Below are 20412 nucleotides of genomic sequence, written 5' to 3' on the forward strand. Positions count from 1 at the left end.
GGGAATTGCAGTAAGATAGTGCCTAAACAAACAGCAAGCATCTTACATTTGTGCAGGAGTTGTTTAGTTTGTTTAGAGTCTTCAGCAAAGACTTAAGCTGAAAAACCTGGCAGAAAGTTCAGGCTGTGTGATGATCTTGTACAAAAAAAACCTTCCACACACTTGGCATTTCTTTACTGTTTTAAATAACAGAGAATACATATGTTCAATTTTCTTAACATTTTATATTTCAGGTGCATCCTATCTATGAAAAACCTACCGAGGGAAACCAATATTTCTTCTGATGAAATAGTCCATTTTTCATTCCTGAAAAACAGACATGCACACGAGAACGTCTTATGTGTCCGGTGGTTCCCTTGCAGCATCAGCGTTGATGTCAGCTGATAGAAACCTTCACTGTCTTGCGAGTCTTCTTGTGCAACAGAAATTTCTTGGGGAAAGAAAACAAAGAAAATCTGCAAGAACCTCTCTTTAGACTCCGAACCATAAATCAGAGCTCTGCAAAATATTGGTACTGAAAGGCAAGCTCAGATGGCTGCAGGTTTCTTTGCTGAGACACTATGAAAGATTTAGCAAGAACAGAGCAGTTATGCCAAGCCATCATTCCCATCACTGACAATTGCAGGGGGCGATGGTCACAGCTGTTTGCCAGCTGTTCCCTTTGAGCAAATCTGATCAGCTCCTCCACCCCGATGGACACCTACAGGCTCCCCACCGTAGGAGCAGTTAAGCAACCATCATTTTTCTTGGGAACCACTTCTACATCTGTACCGTTATCCTGTTGAGAGGTTGCATTACCTCCAGGCTGCTCCGTCAGGCTCGCTCTGTCCACGTACCACAGGAGTCTCGGCTTGGGAAATGCCTTCCTCACGACGCAGCTCACGTTAAGCTATGGGGCAGAAAAAGCCAGTCATTAGCCTGTGGCTTTTCTCACTCGGCTGTCAGCTTCCAAAATCTCTTACAGACACAGCTTATTTACTCGCCATCCCGCCTGGGAAGGAAGCACTTCCTTCCTCTTTATTGCATTTCTTTCCCCCTCATTTTTCTGGTTGGAGACGCTGTTGGGAGCCCAGGGACACTCCCATTGCCTTGGGCCAGATGTGGAGTTATGGAGCTCCAACACTTCCAGTCCTGTGCCATGGCTGGAGAGACATAGGGTGACCCCCCACCATCCCGCCCCTTGAGGGCAAACACCCACATGGAGAAACACTGGCATCAGGAATGGGCATGGTGTGTGGGGGGAGAATGAGACACCTCCTGACGGCCATGTAAATTCTTCTTTCATTAGGCAGGTAAGGAGGAAAATCCCATGATAAAGACTGCCTAGCAAGGTGATATGTTTAATATACAAAATTAGCTACCTTTGTAGAGGGTATGATATGTAAGAGGTTTTTGAAAGTCACAAGGAGTTGTGTGCTTTACATGCAGTGTCCTGGCTGTACGTCAATTGCTCCAAAAATCTATATTTGTGCTCAATTTAATTTCTCATCAAGCAATAGATGGGAAGGACCTCAAAATCAAGGCTGGATAAAGGGCTGGGAACTAGCAGGGTGGGAGGTCTCATCCGCACGCTGCCTGGATGTTCCCAATTACATTCACTTAGTAGCTGACGGCATTAAGAGAAATTGCGTTGTCTATTTAAAGAACAACAACAACAAAAAAAATCATGTGCTACTCACACAGCACAAAGCCGTCTTGCTTCCACTTTCGAAGAAAGTGGTTCACACATTTAGTTGAAAGCAAGCTTTATGCATTGCAGCAAGCAGCAGTCAATCATTCAGTATGAAGACTGAAACTACCCAGCAGAAACTCTTTACTTGCCAGGGTAAATAAACTATGAACTCATAGTGTAATTGCTTTCCCCTCTTTTCTCTTCATGATTCCCTTATTTTTCAGCCACTTTTAGTTCATAATATTTTTATAAATGCTTTTCGTGAAGAAATACAAATCTGACATCCCCTGCAAGAAAGCGTGGAAAAGAGAAAGAAAAGAGTCGGTGTTTGTTTGGAGGTGAAGAACAGACACAGGCTCTTGGAAGAGTTTCTGTTGCCTGGTCCCATGGTAGCAGCACCCCTTGCTCTGCTCAGCAGGACAGTGCAGGCAAATGCCTGCAGTGTCCAAGACCACACCTGGAAACAGGCCATCAGGAAGATTACACTGGTTTTGCAGAACCAGCTGACTCATGGCTTGTCTAACCACAGGTGGAGATGGTTATTGCAAGGTTCTGCCTGCCCACAAGCGCTGTTTCCAAGGAAAACTTTCTTAATTTGCGATGCCCACAGATCAAAAGCTTCAACCTGGACAGATGCAACAGGAAGCAAAGTGTCATAGCGAGTAGCCGGAGCAGCTTGCTAGTCAGACATATGGGCCACATATGTTTCATGTCAAGTACGGCCAGCGTGGTACAGCAGACTTTCCCTTTAGGTTTTGCCTGTGCCAAGCAGGTGATAAAACAAAGGCCCCAAATCACATGTGTAAGCGCTCAGCTCTAAACAGGGGCCCTCAGACCTAGATCCAGTCCCTCCACCGGCCCCGGACTGCTCCAGCTGAGTTGTGCTCGGAGCATGACACATTACGCCTGACAAGACCATCCCCTGTCCATCGGCATGCCAGGCCACGTCTGTGCCCCGAGCACCGCTCCCACCGTGCCTCCTACTCCCTGTGCCCAGGGGGGCTTGTGTTGGGCAGGGGCTGCTGCTGCCTACCCCCTCGGAGCGGCATCCCGGGTGGGCTTCTTTCAGAGAGGGGTTTTATGCAGAGGGGAGAGGGCAGCTTGAGGCTGCTGGGCGGTAGCCGGCAGATGGAGAGGGAAAGGGAGCATCGCAGCCCCCTGCAACACCACCAGCTCCTCACAGCCTCTCATCCCTTTGCTGGAGCCTCCCCTAGGCCTAATCCAAAATGAGATTTTGCCCACAGCACGGAGAAGCCCTTAGCTAGCTCCAGTTTGTGCTCACTGAAGCAGCTCGCTGCTGCAGGGGTGGGAATCGCTCAGAAGAAAAGCTACGAATGGCTGACACTAACTCATTGACTTGCTTGCTGCCCTGCGAGCTTGGTCAGTTAGGAGGTCCCGCCTGCACCTGGTCCCGCTCAGCCTGCCTGACCCTGCTGGGGTGGCACGGTGACGGTCATGGTCATTACACTTCGCTCCAAAATCGCTCACCTTTTGCGAGGTGCCAGCTGAGCCCTGCTGCAGGCTAATGGAGATCTCAGGGTGGGCTGGAAAGCAAACAGAAATGTATTAGTGAAGTGGATACCGAAGGTCACAATAACAGCATCTAATGAGACGTAACAGGCTTGTTTCATAAAAAGAGTGGAAATGAAATCCTACATCCACCCACACACCTAGCAAGATAAAAGCTTGCACAGCTCCGATTTGAGGCTGAGGAAGTGGTTTACAAGCATGTACCAGCAGCTACCACCACGAGACCCATGCTGTACCTCACTGCCTATCTAAACCACTCTTGGGTGGCTTTGCTGGAGAAGCGAGCACAAACCATCCTGCAGTCATGGCTCCAGCAGCAAAGCCACCCTTCCTGGGCCTGCTGAAATACAACACTCCCCGGGTGTTGTTTCCTCTGGCCGTTTGCCAGTCGAAGTCGCCTGCAGAGGCTTTAGCCATCCCCAAAAACGCTGACTGATTTTGGGTACCAGCTAGCCACGTGCTGTCGCCTGGGCAGACGTGTGACCGTGTCACGCCACAGGCACTTCCCGCCCTGCCAGCAAGCCCAGAGCTCGCCTCCGCACCAGAGCAGCCGGTCTCTGATGACCACAGCCACATGAAATGGAAAAAGTGTTTTCTTTTGTTTTCGCAGCATTTTGGTTCTAGGGGTGGCTGACTAGTATAGATAAATCTACCAGGTGCCGTAAGCCACTATAAGTTAGCATTTCTAAAATATCCATTGGGATCACTGGTTTGCAGTGTTATTAAGTGACTTGTTAAGTAAGGACTGTTGAAACTGTGCTAATATACAGCAAATCTCAAAAGCCTTGGGTAAATTGTTCTTCTGGCTCTTTCTGAGCCTTAAAACTGGACTGGAAACAAGTGCAGCACCTGGATTGCTTCATTATCCATAATTCTTTCTCTTTCCAATCTAAACCTCTTAAAAGAGTTTTATTTTCTTTTTTTTTTTCTAACTCTGTTATGGTCACCGCAGTTCATTACACTCCCCTCTGAGGTGAACTGCTCACTTACTGCTCACTTTTCCATGTTGTTTTATACAGCGCATCCACCAAGGACTTTCCTGCCTTCTTTTTTTAATCTTCGGTTTTTCTGCCTAGTGTTACAGATGGATTATGCCTGGGGCTGACCTATATCTAATTACCATGGCCTTATGGTTTTCTGGACTTGGGGTACTTTGTAGGTGGAATTTCCTTTTATTTTTTTTTTCTTCTGTTGTTTTTACTTTTTGTGGATCCTTCCTATCAGAAAAAGAATGTCTTAAGATTTTGTCCTTGTTTCTGCCTTGCCAACACTGTACAGATGGTAACGGAGCTAGCAGAACACAACCATACTTTTTCAGATGTAAGAAAAAGTCTGGTAAATGGGATCTTCTAATCTCTGCTAAAAGCTAGCTGAGGGACTAAATAACACGTAGTCTAGTGCCTGCTCTTCTTTTAGTTTTTTTTTATGAGAACAGGTATGCTTTTCCACATCTGCATTGGATGAAGTTCTCTGCTTTCCCAGAAGACATGTCTGCTGGGTAGCTATTCTGGCAGGCAAATCTCAAGTACAGCTTTGAATGATCTAATAGATCTTTTCCATTTAACATCTCAGCCCCTGTTAACAGTTTGACATTCATTTGTCTTGCTAGGATATTTACAGATGTTTTGGGTCTAGCAGAAATTCAATATTTAGTATAGTAGTTTCTGCTGCTGAGCTTTTACTCTTACAAAAAGGAGAAATCAATATTTGGCAGTTAGAAGTGAAAAGGCCATGTATTTTCTCAGAAATTTGTGTCTAAAAGAGCTCTGTTTTAGAAAAGAAATTTTTTAAAGCTTTTTAGTCCAAAAGTAACCTGTCAAAAAAAATCTGTCTCGATGGAATGTCTATTTTTCTCAACCTATCAAGACTCTTAGCTTCATTGAGAGACTTGTTCATGCCTTCCCCATCCTCTCCTGCTCAGCTCTCAGTCACATTCAGGCCACCTCAAACGTCTGTGGGGAAGCACCACTGCCACCCGTCTGACCTGGGCTGTTCTCCTGAAGCGTTTGTCAGAGGGATTCTGTGCATGGAGCTCTCCCCAGGCGACAGTACCTTCCTGTCCTCCTCCTCGCTCTGCCCGTTACAGCTCTGCATTGCACCAGGTGCCTGCCTTCCCTGCCCTTCTTTCGTGCCACCCAGACCTTGGGGTTCAATTGCACAAGTGTTTGGGTGGCAGGAGGGATGCTGGCTACCTGAGATGGGAAAGTCTCCTAGGTTTCAGTTGGCCTTGGTTCCCTAGCTATGTCCTTCCTAGTGGCCAGGATGACAGATAGAGCCAATAGAATGTGCTGTTGACTTTATATATGCTTACTTTCATGCTTTAGATCCTGCCTTGGTCATTTGAGGCTAGGTCTACCTGCTAGGACATAAAAGTTCATTTCTCCATGCCTTGGTCAGCTTTGACACAGGAACAAGAGAGGTTGTGTCATCTGACGTGGCTGTTTATCTGTCCCCAAATGTCAATTGGAGATTGCTGGATTATTCTGGCCACTGCCTCTGCCTGTTCTCTGCCAGCTGCTGCCCTGCCGGTGCATGGGTGTCTGGGCTGGTGCAGGGGTGGCTCTGGACTATCTGCTCTTGGTCTCCCCTCCTGCTGCAGCACAAGAGAGGCAAATGGAGAAAAGCTGCTATGATGCAATCGTAAGCAGTGTGACTTCAGTGAACACTAACAAAAAAAAAAAAGAGTGAGACAGCATGAAAAATAGTTATTTTACCTATAAAATACCAGAAGTGATAGGGTTAAGAGCACAAAAATGCACTTCCACTGAGATCTGGACGCTATTGGCCTGAGGTGTGAGAGAGCTTCCTCAGCACCCACCTCAAATCAGCTCTCAGGGAGCCTCTCCACCTAACCCTGCTCTCCCAGGACACCTGCGAAGGAGGCTGATGGCACAGCACCCTGGTCCAAAGCCAGCCAGCAATTACTGGGAGCATCACAGGCTGTTCACCACCAAGGACCATTGTTGCTTCCTCTTTGCCTCTCTCCACCATTGTACTAATATGCTGATGTGGGTGCACAGGCAACCACAATGTGACACAGTAATTCAAAGCATCAGCCAAACGAAGTAACCTCTTATACTAACAGATACACAAACCAAGGCAAGAGCATCAGCAGGGATGGACGGGAGGGAGAGTTCAAGTATGTGAGTGTACTCATACTATTATTCAGGTAACACTGTAGCTATTTGACAAATGTTGATTTTTAAAAGTAAGATCCATGTCTGAATCATGCAAATGCAAGAGGAAATATCAGATCATTAACTTCTCTTTTTATTTCTCTTGATTCAGTGACCAACAGCCCCCCGACAAGGGTTCTGCCTTTTTTTTTTTGCTGTTCCATGTTGAATCCTTCTCTGCATTCAAAGCATCAGCCTCGCATGGCTGTGCCATCCTCAAGCTGCGGGTTTCCTCAAGCAAGCAGCTACAGTCAAGGGACCGGTGAGGGATCCACTGTTTAATACTCATTCATTTTAGGAACTTTGGAAATTTTCTGGGTCCACTGCTCTATAAGCAGAAAATGCAGCCTGGTTTTCAGTGGGCAGCATTTTTCTCATTTGGTTGTACCTCAGCGATTGTGGAGTAGTTCCTAAGCCACTAGCAAGGGAACCGAGCAAGTGACAAAAGATGGGGAAGGCTTCCAGCATGAAAAGCCAGCCCACACATCTGTGGTACGCAGGCCCTGCCACTCCTGACCAGTTTGAGACCCCCAGGCAGGACCTCATTTTCAGAAACAGAGCCTTTGGCAGCAGTTGAACATCACATGCCTTCGAGGATGCTACTTTGCAACAACAGTAGTTCCAAATCACTTTAGCGGCTTACTAAATTTTGGCCATGGTTTCCTAACCACAGGCAGCATGGTCATTCTGTAACTGGGGCACAGACATCTTGGCGGCCAAGGTGTTTACTTGTAACCCACAAAGTGCCAACATAAGCTTACACATATTGATTGATAGATGTGCAATGGATCCACTGTTTTTGATGCCAGAAGCTGAAGGAGTGGCCCCAAATTCTTCCTAAGAACTATGGGGCTATTTACCAGCATTTTAACTCATTGCAGCTGAAAAAAACCCAATGTAAGTATTATATATAAAAAAACCCAGTGTATTTCAAAAGCCTGCAGATCCAGACAGGAGTGCTACCTTTCCAAGTGCAAGTAAGCGGGCAGCTGGCATAAGCCCCTCACCAAATACTTTCACGGTGGTGCTGCTCTTCCGGACTCTCTCCGGGTGGTACATCACATGGCAGGAAAACACCCTGCCATCATCCATGATTTTGGTGGGGGAAATCTTCAGAGCATTATTCAAACCCAGATGGACTCTTTGCCCATACAGCGTGCTGCCGTTCCTGTACACTGCAGGAGAGGAGGCCTCCTTGGTCACAAGTTCCTCTTTCCCGCCATTTTCCCCCTGTGAAAAGAACAACCCACACAAAGTGTGAAGACCAGACACACCTCCCCCCCAAATATTTTTGTAGACCAGTTCTGTTCCTGCTATGAAAATCTTCCCTTGTACTCCTAGCATTGCCTAGTAGTAAGTGGACATGTGCAACATCTGTTTTTTTTCAAACACATTCTCTCCCAGAGCTTCAAAACCAAAAGCAGTCATCGTCTTATGAATAAACCATGGAGTAAATAGCTGTATCTTGTGAGTTCTGATCTCTGACCTACAGAGAGGGCAACAGAGCTGCTCTCTCACATAGAATCATAGAATGCTTTGGATTGGAAGGGACTTTTAAAGGTCATCTAAGTCCAACCTCCCTGCAATGAGCCGGACCATCTTCAACTAGATCAGGTTGCTCAGAGCCCCGTCCAACCTGACCTTGAAGATTTCCAGGGATGGGGTATCTACCATCTTTCTGGGCAACCAGTTCCAGTGTTGCACCACCCTCACTGCAGCAATCTTCAAGTTATGCTGAACATTCCGCACGTATTAAATCTGACTGAATTTCCAAGAAAATCCTTGCTCTTTTAGATTTTAAATAGCAAGAACTCGATAATAAAAGCTAAAGTCATCTCCTTTTAATGCCTGTGTGCCAGCCACCCTTCAGATATAGTTGCAGCTGACACATTCTGGACAGCTGTGCCTTGGTATGTATTTGCAACCTGTACTCTGAATGATGCTTGATGACCCACATATGTCGTTATGCTGACCTTTGGGTGTTTTGCCTCTTCCTCTACTGCTTTGTGGAGTGAACTAGCAACATAGAAAGTGGTAAGGACAAGGAAGTCCCCTACAAAAATTTTAAGAATTTTAGTATTAAGAATGCACTGCAAAGGGAAGGTCTAAATAGAAAATGAGCTGGGACAAAAAACTAAAAAGCCTAAAATATTTGAAAATCACCTTTAAGAAAACCTTCAACAGTTACAGCTCCTCAGTGACAATAGATAAAAATCAACGGGCAAAGCTCAAGGACGCTGCTGACTGATACTTATCTCTACGTACTGAAATTAGTGCTAAAAGGTTACATTAAAGCAAGCATCCAAATATTTATCCAGAAAGTGAGATGCAGTACAGAAATATAACGAACTTTGTATCTCACAGCAAACTGCTTAAAAATAGTTTTCATGCGGTTAGCTAGATAACTGGGTTTGCATGTCTTTGGCGTGCATCTGTAACACAGAGGTCAACAAAAACCAAAACATTACAGTCTGAGGTATTTTTTTTCTATTTCAAAGCAGCCTGATATGTCACTACCCTACTGAGTAACCGTGTATTTTTCAGAGATACTAAAGCTTCGCTACAGCAAAAATCCCTGAAAAATCCAATGCAAGGGATATTTTCATTCTGTTACATTTGCTAAGTTCTTTGCCGCTTTCCACGGACCTTCTCTACACGTTCTCCTGAAAAATTAAAAGCAATTAAGGTGGAATTTTCCCTTTTTGTTTCTTTAACAGCTATTGTTTGTGGTGTCTATGTTGCAAACCCATGTTTGTACTTTTCCCCTTTATTATCACAGTCCAGCAGGGGCTGATAAGTTTTGTTTAGCAGCTTCTGCAGGACACAGTAAAGTCAAACATTTCTATTTCAATCTGCAAAAATACCCTGTAGTTCCTTCTGAAATTTGTACCTGAGATGAAAAGTACTTACCACTAGCCATTTCAAAGGATAATTGGACAAATCTTCTGAGGTCTTGTCCTCCAGGCATGGAATTTCTAAAGTCTGGTTTAACCGCACTTCCTTCAGGTAGTGCTGCTCCTCTTTTGTCAGTGCAACAACAACAACAATAAAAAAGCCCAAGAAGGAAAATAAGAAACCCAGTGTTCATTGTGCTTTAAAAACCAATGCTGTTCCTTCTGTTGAAGGAACAGGCACTTTTTTGATTAGAAGGGAACTGTAATTTTCAACCATTACCCATAGACACGTTTGTTAAGTGAAAGCCCTGCATCTGATTCTAGATACAGTTTCATGACTCTAATTCATGGCTTTACCTGAGTTTTTGGGCAATTCATAAAATCCTTTGCTTAACTGCAGGATCAGGCTGTCTCCTTTTCAAGCTGAGAGTAATTTGAAGCTTCAGTATTTCCTCTTATAATTCTTTTCTGTGGCAACAAACCTTCACATCAATTTTGTGCACCTATATTTCCTTTTCTCTGAAGATATCCACAGCACTTCTTTTTACTAAGCAAGGTGTTCAGCATATCAGGCAGGTTAAGATTAACCCTGGTTTTCAGTGTAAGTGCTGCTTTTGTTATTCTCTGACCTGCTCACTATCGGAAGCAGAGAACTTGTCACTCTTTCCTTTGTCACCGATTTAAAAGAACATTTCAGCATCTCCTCCTACCCTACCCATTCCCAGTCCAGGGCTCCAGTCCACCTGTGGAAGGGCAGAGCGATGCACTGAACAGAGCACATCTCCGGTCCCAATGTTGGGTCTGCGTGCATGCGTGCTTTTGAGCAGAAAGAGCAGCGACGATGGCCTGGAGATGCTCCGAGTGCCTTGCTGAGCGCCAAAGTCTCCGACTCTCAGCCTGCCCACCACCGCTCTGCCACACGGACCTGATTTTCCTCGTCCCTGCCGACAGGCATGAGCTCACACCGCGGTGAAACTCTTGAGCTTTGCTCCCCTGGTAGCTCTGGCTTGTGTGTGGAGATAGAATAGATAAATATTTGGTTTATTTCTTTATCTTAAGGGGAGAGAGAACACCTAGCAGCCCCAGCTTGTTACATTATTTGGCAGTGGGGACTTTCTGATGACTGTAACTTCCTTTATGCCTGGCACCTGAGCATGAAATGACCATGCCAGCATGCAACGTGTGCCACAGGGACGTGCAGAAATCTGGCGCCCAGAGCGGTGCTGAGGAGACACAGCAGCAGAAGCAGCTCATCCCTGCTCTCCACCAGAGCAAAGCAGCTAGGGAACCAGCTATCGCAGCTGGACAGAGTGCACAAGCCCTAAAGGGGCTGGATGGTGCAGAAAGGATAAACAAAGGGCAAAGGAAGCAAATCTATAGCTTCCCAGGGAAGAAAACTGCACAGGAGACTTTGCCAGGACAAGTTACCATGCAAAAGTGCTGTGCAGCATACAAGAAGTACTAGGATGAGTAGTTGCCCCAGGAGCTTCATCTGCAAACAGCCACGTGTGCCAGCTTCTTGTTTTCTCTGGTCTTTGGTTCCCATCTCACTTAACAGCCTGTTGGCTAAGATCCTCCGTATTTGTCAGTCCTATGTAGGCCTGCTGCTCTGCAGGTTTTCTGTGGTATCTACAAGTAGAAGCCATCTGGATTCACTTCGCTTGGTGTGGTTGGGAGCTGTACTTCATTAATGACTAGCACCTTTCTCCATCCCACTGGTAGGCTGGATTAAGGGCTTTTACCTTCTTTGGAGTCGAAGTCGTTCATTGCAAAAGATCTGGTTACCTTAAAACACAAATCTGCAAGAGGTGTGTTGCAAACTGAAATTTTTAGTTCTCTCGAGCAAGCAGTTATCAGTAGAGCAGTTCGCTACACCATGCGCTTGCTGAAAAAAGCCACAAAGATGCTGATATGAACAAAAGCTGCCCATGTTTAACATGTAGAGAGTAGAAATGGTATTGAACGTGCTAGTATCAACCAAGGACAACCAGCAAGAGAAAAGGAGCAATGCCTGATCAGCACTATTACTATATTACGGAAGTGATAGAGTAAAATTACATGAAGAACAGAAACATGGGAAGGTTTCACATGGTTACCAGCACTGTTTGTACCTCACTGCTCTCTGCTTGATCCAGCCCCTCTGCCCTGTGAAATACAGGAAAAATCCCGCAGGGGAGCCTACCACAGTACACCCCTATACAGCAGGTTAAGTGGCAGCTGCATCCTTGACATAATCATCAGCATGTACTGTTTAAACACACCCATCCTCTATGGGACATGCAGAGTTGCCGGCTCTAATTTTGCCTTTACAAGTTAATTAGGGCAGGAAAGTACCGCTGGGTCACCCCTGAGATCTGACTCTGGGATAACAGCACTGAAATGCTTGGAGCCGCCGCCACACAGGGGCCATCGGGGAGCGAGATGGCAGCTTGGATTAAACGTCCCTGTGTACGAGGCTTGCATAGGACTCGGAGTTTGTTCGCCCAGAGTTGCCAGCCTGCTGCAGAGGGAGGCCACTGCTGAGGAGCCATGCGTTGTCCCTGACACCATGGAGTCAAGTCTCCTTCTGCTGCAGGACCGGCGTCCCTCTTGCCACTGGTCTGGCCTCACGATGCAGGCCAGAGAGGCTGTGGGAGCACTGCACCCATGGATGCTGCTGCCTCAGTGCTCTGCTGCCATCTGCTACCCCTCATGCCACCCGCACCCACCCTGCTCCTGACCCCCAAACCTGTGCTGCGCCTGCAGCCCTGGGCATGAGCAAGGAGAGCACACTGGCCTTGCAGCTCTGAACTGAAGCCGTGCCAGGTTTGTTGCATTTAATTTAATCCTTCTTGGCTTGTTAACAGAAAGCTGGGTCAGGAAGAGGTTCCTGGGGTCATCAAGTCCAGTCCCCTATGTGCATAACAACAAGCTTCTCCAGCTTGCCCAACTTCCCTGACCAGCTCCACCTTCATGGCAGTTTGGACTTCTGCCCGTACTGCTGGCATTAAACAGCTGTTCCCAAAGTTGCTGCATTAATGGTTGCCACTGCTGTTTAATTTGTAGTCAAATCCATTCATATCCTATTTAAACCCATTTGTACCTTTGCCAGGATAATTGAAGTATCCTCCCTGGAGTTCACACTCTCCCCTGAGGCTCACTTACCAGGAGCAGTCGTGCTGCTTCCCAGCTTCCTTTTGGCTGACTGAAGCAGCCAAGTCTCCATTCCTATGATCATCCTAAGCAATCCCCGCTTTGCTCCCGTTCGTTTTGGAGGGTGTGGACACACATCCCTCTGCTGAGCCGACACCCAGAACACCCTGCAGATGCCAGCCCTCAGCCTTGACCAGATAAGGGTGTTTTCTCTTTTGTGTACCCAGTGCTGCATGCCCATAGCAGCAGCACAGTGTGGTTTGGAGGTCCCGCATCCTCGACCCCACCATATCCTGAGCCGCTCACTCAGTCTCCTCCGCATCGTGTTTCTCTAAAATGAAAGTGTGGAAACTGCCCATCTCGCCACATTTTTCCTTACTATTTAACTTCACATTCCTCCAAACAAATACGGTTTCCTAATCAGGAACTGGATAACAACAGCTAAAGAGTGCCTGGTAAACAGGAAGCTGTGTAGACAGTGACATTCAGTGACACCATTGCAAACTCCAAACAAGTCACCATCACCAACCAAGAAATGGTCATCTATCCTAATATTCCACTCCCCGCTCAACCCCGCTACGAAAAAGCAACGTCTCTTTCGTAATCACTTACCGTCTGCCTTGACGATGAGTAGAATGCTTGCAGCCTTTGTCCCGTACGGGTAAGTAGCAAAACTGCACTCGTACTGCCCGCTGAGTGAGACGGTAATGTTTTTCAGACGCAGAGCCCACCGAGTGCACTCAGACGTGACGTTTGGATTGGGGGAACAGAAAGCCTTGGTAGCATCCCAGTCACAGCACTTCCTCGTGCTGAAGGACACCGAAAAGTTGTAAGAAGCCTCTGGAAATGTGAAGTAATGGGTGCCATAAACGGGGTGATGAACAGCTATTCTGGTAAGGTGGGTGTCACCAGTCTTGGACCACTGCGTCTGTATTATGTGGGTGGTGTGTGGTTTTGGGAAGCTGCACACCAGGGTCACATCGGTACCCGGCAAAGCGTGGAGCACTTCTGTTTGTGTAAAGACAGCTTCAGGCCGGTCTGAAAAACAAACAGGACCTGTATCATTACGCGTAACGTTTAAACAAAGCTTCCTCCTAAGCCGACTTTGACATACTTTGGTGCCTTAGCCACAGATGACCACAAAGACCCTACAACTGTAACAGCAGGCTTTCCAGTGAGGAGCTTTACAGCAGATCTCCACCAGTGCAAACAGTAGAGAGAGGACCAGGAGCAGAAATGTGCACTTGTCTGGAAGTGTGGGGTGGTCCTGTCGCGCTGGCGGGAGAGAAATGGGAGCTCTGAGGGCCTCGGTGAAAATGGAAATCTTTCAAGTGATATAAATAAATCAGAAGCTGGGACCAGTATTCACCAGCTATTTTTGTGAGAACAAATGAGTTATCCCTGCGGGCTAATTCTGCCCTGCACGGTTCCCCCTGCCCGTTTTCATTGCCTTTTCTGCTTCAACAGAGAAAGCTGTTCTTTTACCTCCATATTATTAAACAGCTCCTGCGTGGCCTAAACAAGCATCTGTTTCGGTGTCAGAGCGAGCTGCCCAGGTAGGTATGGTTTCTTTCTCAATTAATTTCATAAAGCATGTTGGCAGTCCTTAGTGTGCCATATAAAGGAGTAATGGATCGGTGAAATGAAGGGGCTTTCAACAGGAGCCTGTACTACTTGGTTTTGCTGCTGTGTAGTAAAATCGATTTCTCTCCCTTTCTGTCTCCTATGAACAAGAGGCTCGCAGTCCCCAAACCCCTGCATGCAGGGCACTGATAGACTCCAGGACATGAAGACTTCATGGATGAAGGAGTCTTAGGTACAGACTTGTTGCCTCCCATTTTCACTGGATTTTATCCTCCCTGTGTATCAAAACACCACTGTGAATTTGCTTTGGGAACTTGCCCTGCAGTCACACCAGCCATACCACCGACTCCCCATGGCAGCAAGTGCTTACTGCTCACCTTCTTTACTTGAAAAAAGCGGGTACCAGTTTCTTTGCTTTGGCTTCTGCTCTGCCATGTGGTACAGGGCTGCAGGGTGAGGTAGCCAGGGGCTGCCCTGCCAGGGCCAGGCAGCCTCCACAGTACTTGTGGGGGGGCCTGCGTGCCCCACGCTCGGCTGGCTCTGTCGGGAGCGAGCCAGGGAGCCGGCGCACCCGCAGCTCCCGTCTGACAGGGGAGAAGAACGAGGGCAGAATCCCATATCCCTGCAGAGCTGGCTGGGATTTGGTGCCTAACCACTGAAGCGTGACTTGAACACGCAGAGACTGGGTGCATGGAGAACAAAGCTACTGAATGGCCATGGCCAACATTAATCTCTGGTTTTTATTGCTGTGCATGCTCTGTTCCTCTTTTAATTGACTTCCAAGAGATGTGATGACGTCAGAGGGTACATAAAAATAAGCCTGAGTGACAAGTGCTGTGAGAAAAATTACCAAAAACTATTTTTGTCCGTCCAAGGAGCTCATTATAGCAAATGCTTGCTGATTTCACCGCAATTTTCGCATCACTAAAAGTTAAGTAAAAAGCAATTAATGATCTCACGACAAGATTAGCAGGCAAGGGACACCTAGCACGTTATCTCTCATATTCACACTGATGCTGTATTAGATCAAAAGACCATGTAAAGAAGCCTACCAAAAATTACTTGAATATGTTATATTAAGATGAAAAAGCTGCATACGTAGAAACAACATTTTAATTGAATTTGTGTTGTTTCTTAGTAGCCTAGCACTTTAGGTTATTTTGACTGAAATGCTTTTGTGCAAAAGTATTCTTAACTTTTTGTTAGCATCTCAATATAATTAGTCTAATTTTATGCCAACTTTATTTTTCCAAATCAAATACTGTTCCTTAGCCCATACTTGTGCACCAGCTGAACTTTAACAGAGTAACTCCCAGACACTGAGATATCTGATCTCCACAAAGGGCATGGTGGTGTCCACTTTCACATTTGAGCGACTTCAGTAAGGATTTCATCCTGAAAGGAAAAAACCCAACAGTCCTGTTTTTCCCTAAATAGTGTTGTTTTCCCACATGTACATGTCTTGAGGCTTCTAGTTCTTTGCATGTGAGAACTTCGATTGTCTCTGAATACACAAATGAATTATTTTCCTTTCTTCCACATCCCAGTTTGCCCCAGTGATGTAGAAAATAGGAACAGCCTATGCCAGATTTTGAGATACATCTTGCCATGCCAAATACATGAACTTCTTACTTTCTTAGTTGGAAAAATGTGTATCCTACAAAATTCTACTTCCTAGCTGGCAATAAGTACTCCTGCATTTAGCATGGTCAGCCTGTTGGGAGTGGTGGGGTGTGGTGATGGAGAAGCCTGTGAACATCAGGCTTTTTCTTGGCTTTCCTCAGGTCGTTTTTGGTTTAAACTCCCTCTGACAGGTACGCAGTTCTCCTTACTCAACTTTTCTGAAAGTTTTACTCCAAATGGCAAGCTTGTTTCTCAAGCCTTTAATGCAGCACGTAGCGCTGGGTGGGGAAGAGGAAGGGAAGAATTTAAGGGGTTGCAGCTGTACAATTTATCCTTGCCTTTAGGTGTTTCAACTCTTCCTCTCTCAGCCTACATGTGTGTGTGAGAGAGAGAGAGAGGGGGGTAAATTTTTTAATTGCTCTTTGAAAACAGTTTTCTTTTTTGTCCATTGGAGATGAGCACATTGCTCTAAACACAAGTGAGGTCATCTCAGTAATTATGCTGGTGAAAGCAGGTTAAGTATTTTGAATAAACTAATCTGCTAGTCAGCACAAGCTGTTTACTCCTTACTAGCTGCACATTATAACCAGGGCTATTAGCAAGCTGTCAGGAAATAGAAAGTCATTACGAGCAGACACAGCTTACCCTAGTGAGACACACGATCCCCAGCCTGCACATCACCACCCTGCCCCTCATCATCCTCCCTCACAAGCAGAGGCAAGGCGTCCGGACACGCTTACCTGCAACGCTGGGCACCGAGAACAAACACAAGAGGGAGAAGAGCCAGCTTTTTTCCATCTTCGCTTGGTGAAGTTTTGGTAAAGACGTAGCGCTCTCGGCCTGCTCCTGGCAGCCTCTCAGAAAAGGAAGTCGAATTGGTCTGCCCTGGGCAGGCAGGCAGATGTGCAGCACCGTCAGGCTCATCGTTTTAGCGTGACTTCAAAGAAATGCTTCATTAAATGCGAAAGCCTCAGTTTCCTGCCGGAGCGATAAAATTAGTACATCTTGTGAAACCTTTATGCTGAAAACACTACCTATGCTGTAAGCTCATGTTCAAAACTATTCATTTTTTTTTCCTTTGTCTTTTCAGATAAGCTCAGAGTAAGCAATTTACTGGGTTAAACTCGCTTAAAAGCTTGTCAGGTGTCTAAAATTGAACCTCTGGTACAAAGCGCAGAAAAAAGCTGACTTCTCCCCCCTTCTCCCCCCCCCCCCGGCTTAATTTCCTTCACGTTTTATTCCAGAATAGCTCATGTTACTATTTCCAGTCTCTCTACACTCACTATCTTTTAAGAAAAGAGCAAAATAACAAAACAAATCCCCCTAAATTAAAACAGAGTAAATTGAGAGTTTTCCAAATTCACCTTTCTTATTCCATTTTTTTTCCCTGAGAAGGAGACCATTAATTATTTTCCGCAGGATGAAGAGCTACAGCATCACAAGCGACACCACTGCTCGGTGTGGTTAACCCGTGACTCACTCTGTTCAGCCAGTAGCTTCGGTGTTGGCTTGTGGCTCCTGCCAGTCCTGTGACCTGTCTTTATTGCAGGCCACCTGTAAATCCTGCTGAACTGTCCTCGAAGCGTGCTGCATTTCCATACACTGCGCATACACCTGCCAGGAAAGCACCTCATTGCAGATAGGTCTTATGCAAACTGGACCTGGTGCTGGCAGCTTTTCAGAAAGACAACATATTGGAGTTCTTGCTCATCATGCTGCTTTTCCCAAAACCAAAAGTGGAGGGCAGGACACCTCACGTACACACACGAGTGTACGTTATCTGCCAGCCCTTCCCGGGTGGGGAGGGTGTTTGGAAGCGCAGCTGGGCGGGAGGCTGGTTGCCCCAACTGCTCCCTCCCTGCGGGCCCGAGGACAACCCACCCTTTGGCCCCGGGGAGAGCCCATTGCACCCCACCCACCAGTACAGAGAAAGCGACTGGCCTGGATGTCGCAGCCCCTGAAACAGACCCCTCTCTCCTCCAGCAGTGCCTTCCCTTGGGAGGTTGGTCCATCCTTCGGTGATCCGGGTCCTGACATTTCTCTCCCAAAGCATTCCCAGGGCTGCCTTTTTTGGCCTCTTTCTTCTATGGCCCCACACTCTGCTGCTGAGGCAAGGCCTACGGAAACTGCCAGCCAATACCTGCAATTTTTCTTCCCAGCTGTTTTCCATTTCCTTCATGACTGTGGACTTTTGCTGACCGTGGAGCTCCCCATAACTCCAGCATGCAAGGCACAGAGTTCAAGGTAAAAAAGAACGAACTCACTGGTCATTTGCCTATTTTATGTGCTGCTGGATGCAAACAACGTCTCTACGACTTCCCTAATTTGTGCACCAGCAATCTTTTGGTAGCACATTTAAGCAGGCTAAGGTCTCCAGCTGGAACAGCTGGTACTGCTGGCCAGGCTACAGTCAGGCCTCCAGACACGTCTTGAAGGAGAAGTGCTGTGGTACGGTTCCTTTTTTGTTTGCACTGCTCCCTCCACCTGAGGAAACGCAGTAAAAGCAGTCATGGTAAATGCACTGGGTGCCCTGGTTACTGCTAAGGGAATAGTCTCTGGGGATGAAATCTCTGTTTGTCACTCAGAAGCCTGACAGAGGAAGACCTCTTTCAAAGGATCAAGAAGTCCTGAAGTTGAGAATGAACAGAATATTCAAGCCATTTTAATTGACAGTCAAAGAAGGGAGTAAAAAATATTGAAAAGGTATATGTTCTGGTTTCCAGTTCAGAGCAGACACCACAAAGAACCCAGAGATTATCTGCAGAGAGTAAAGTCCAAGATAATCAGACTTCAGTCTAGAATTTGGGCTTTGATTCATGAGTGAAGTTACTTTAGCTTCTCCTGCTGATCAGTCCGTGCAAGCTTTGTACCATGAGAGAATGTATTTTGTGTAACACAGGGAAAAAAATATCTCAAGTGAGCCTTTTTGTTGATCTGTAACATACATCACAATTCAACAAAAAAGTCCAAGTGCCATGTGGTATATTCAATAGCCACAGAAATCCCTGAGCAGCTTGTTTGAGTTACTAGATTGCTATGTCTTGCCGTTAGAATTTGCTTCTCCCACTAAAATAGCATCCTAAAAATATACTGCTGCCATGTCACATAGTGTTGGATGAATGCAGCCACCCAGCATTGTTGCTGAGCTTACTTATGAAAGACAGACAAGAAAGAAACCTCCCAGGTCGACGGCTTTTTGTTCGCTTCAGACCTGTGTTTTGCCCCAATTCCTATCTTAAGCCCAAAGTCTGAAACAGTCATTCACCCTGCTGCTGACATTGATGTGTGTGAGCAGCTAAGGTCTGCCTATGCATATGACACCAAAAAACACTTCTGAGACATGGCACTTAGCCTGCTGGCTGGGAGCCGTCTCTTCCTGGAGCAGGACATGAGGTCCCACTAACAGCAATGCAAATTATTGTGAGAGGATCCTCCCCAGCAACCCCTTTCCTGAAGGGATACACACAGACAGCTTGGTGGCTGCCATGGTGGGATGTTTCACACCAGGTTATGGATGATGGGGATGTGAGGAGGTACTGACACATGCACAGGGGCAGTGGACCTCATTGGTAGCTGGCAGGAGGACATATCTGTAATGGGCTTTTCCTTGGTGGGGCAGCTGCAGGGATGTTTTTCTCAGGAGTTGGGATGCACAGGTTTTTCCGTCACACCATGCGTGCCTTACCCAAGAGACCCAGAAAGCACTGCAAGGTTGGGAAATAAGCTCTGCCCAGGTGAGAAACACGCTTCATCAGGTGATACGTGAATCAAAATGTTTTCTTCTGGGCTGGACAAGCAGTTGGCCTGCCGGTCCTCATGGTTCCCTGAGACCCAGGCAGTGGCAGTGCTGGAAGGAACTGATGGGTCCTGATCTTCACCCAGGATGGGGCTCTGGCAGGGCACTGCAGTGCAGCTATCTGCCTGCTGCTCAAGGACAACTCTGCTGCTTCATGTGACATTAATTTTTTTTCCCCTTGGGCAGCAGTAGGGGTGGGAGGGAGGGGTCCTACAGTTCTTTTCTGCGGATCCGCTCACCACTGGAGGAGGCATTTTGAGCACCACAAATGACTCTTTCCATGGCAGTCACCTCTATTATGCATCATGCTCACAAAACCCTCGACTGCAATACAATTCTTCTATCTCAATTACAGTAAGTTGCACCTAAGGAAGAAGCAGAGCTGCAGTCAGCCCCACAGAAAAAGAAATCTTGAACTCCAGAGACAAATTCAATTATTCACAAAGAGAGCCTTTTCAGAAATGCTACTGCGCGAGCTCCTCCTGCCAGAGGCGAGGATGATTACCCTTGCAGACTGGTGTCCTCTAAACATTGCTTAAAGGAAGCGCTACTCCCCAGTGAAAAAGAGATGGAGACTTTGAAGCAGGAATTTCATTAAAGAGTAAACTAAACTAACCTTTCAGGTTTGCTTGGTGCCTGGCACAGAATCTGCCAGTTTGTCATTGTGTTTTGTTTTTGAGCTGCTTGGAAAACTGTACTAATGACTCTGTAGCTGGCAGGCAGCTTTGGCTATGGCACCTCATGGAGTGGTGGACGAGTGGTGGCACAGGCTAGAGGAGCAGTGTGGCAGGGGACAGGGCACTGGGGTGGCAGTGGGATCGCCCCCAGGCTTCTTCAGTGACCCTCTGCTTCCTCCACGTCCCCATCCTCAGCTCTTGTGTCTCTTGCCTGCTCGCAGCACTGTCTCTTCTGCATGGGGAGGAGAGGGGCAGGGGGTTTCTCATGCTGCTTCCTTCTCCTCCTCCTCCTCCTCTCTCATGGTACACACGCTTGTCCACACGCTGT

At 46.8% G+C, this 20412-nt stretch overlaps 1 protein-coding gene across 1 annotated transcript in view; it reads right to left on the bottom strand.

Moving 5' to 3' along the window:
* CD96 (CD96 molecule) overlaps positions 1-16415 on the bottom strand; it is a 29355-nt gene extending 12940 nt beyond the window's left edge. Inside the window, exons 1-7 of the mRNA XM_075412225.1 lie at positions 16352-16415; positions 13017-13442; positions 9289-9398; positions 7386-7608; positions 3161-3216; positions 799-889; positions 260-430 (exon numbers count right to left, since the gene is read on the bottom strand). Of these exons, the coding sequence (XP_075268340.1) occupies positions 260-430; positions 799-889; positions 3161-3216; positions 7386-7608; positions 9289-9398; positions 13017-13442; positions 16352-16409 (1135 nt within the window). The 5' untranslated portion in view covers positions 16410-16415. The remainder of the gene's footprint in view (positions 1-259; positions 431-798; positions 890-3160; positions 3217-7385; positions 7609-9288; positions 9399-13016; positions 13443-16351) is intronic.
* Positions 16416-20412: the final 3997 nt, after the last annotated feature.

Source organism: Opisthocomus hoazin, chromosome 1 (genome assembly GCF_030867145.1).
Source record: "Opisthocomus hoazin isolate bOpiHoa1 chromosome 1, bOpiHoa1.hap1, whole genome shotgun sequence".
NCBI lineage: Eukaryota > Metazoa > Chordata > Aves > Opisthocomiformes > Opisthocomidae > Opisthocomus > Opisthocomus hoazin.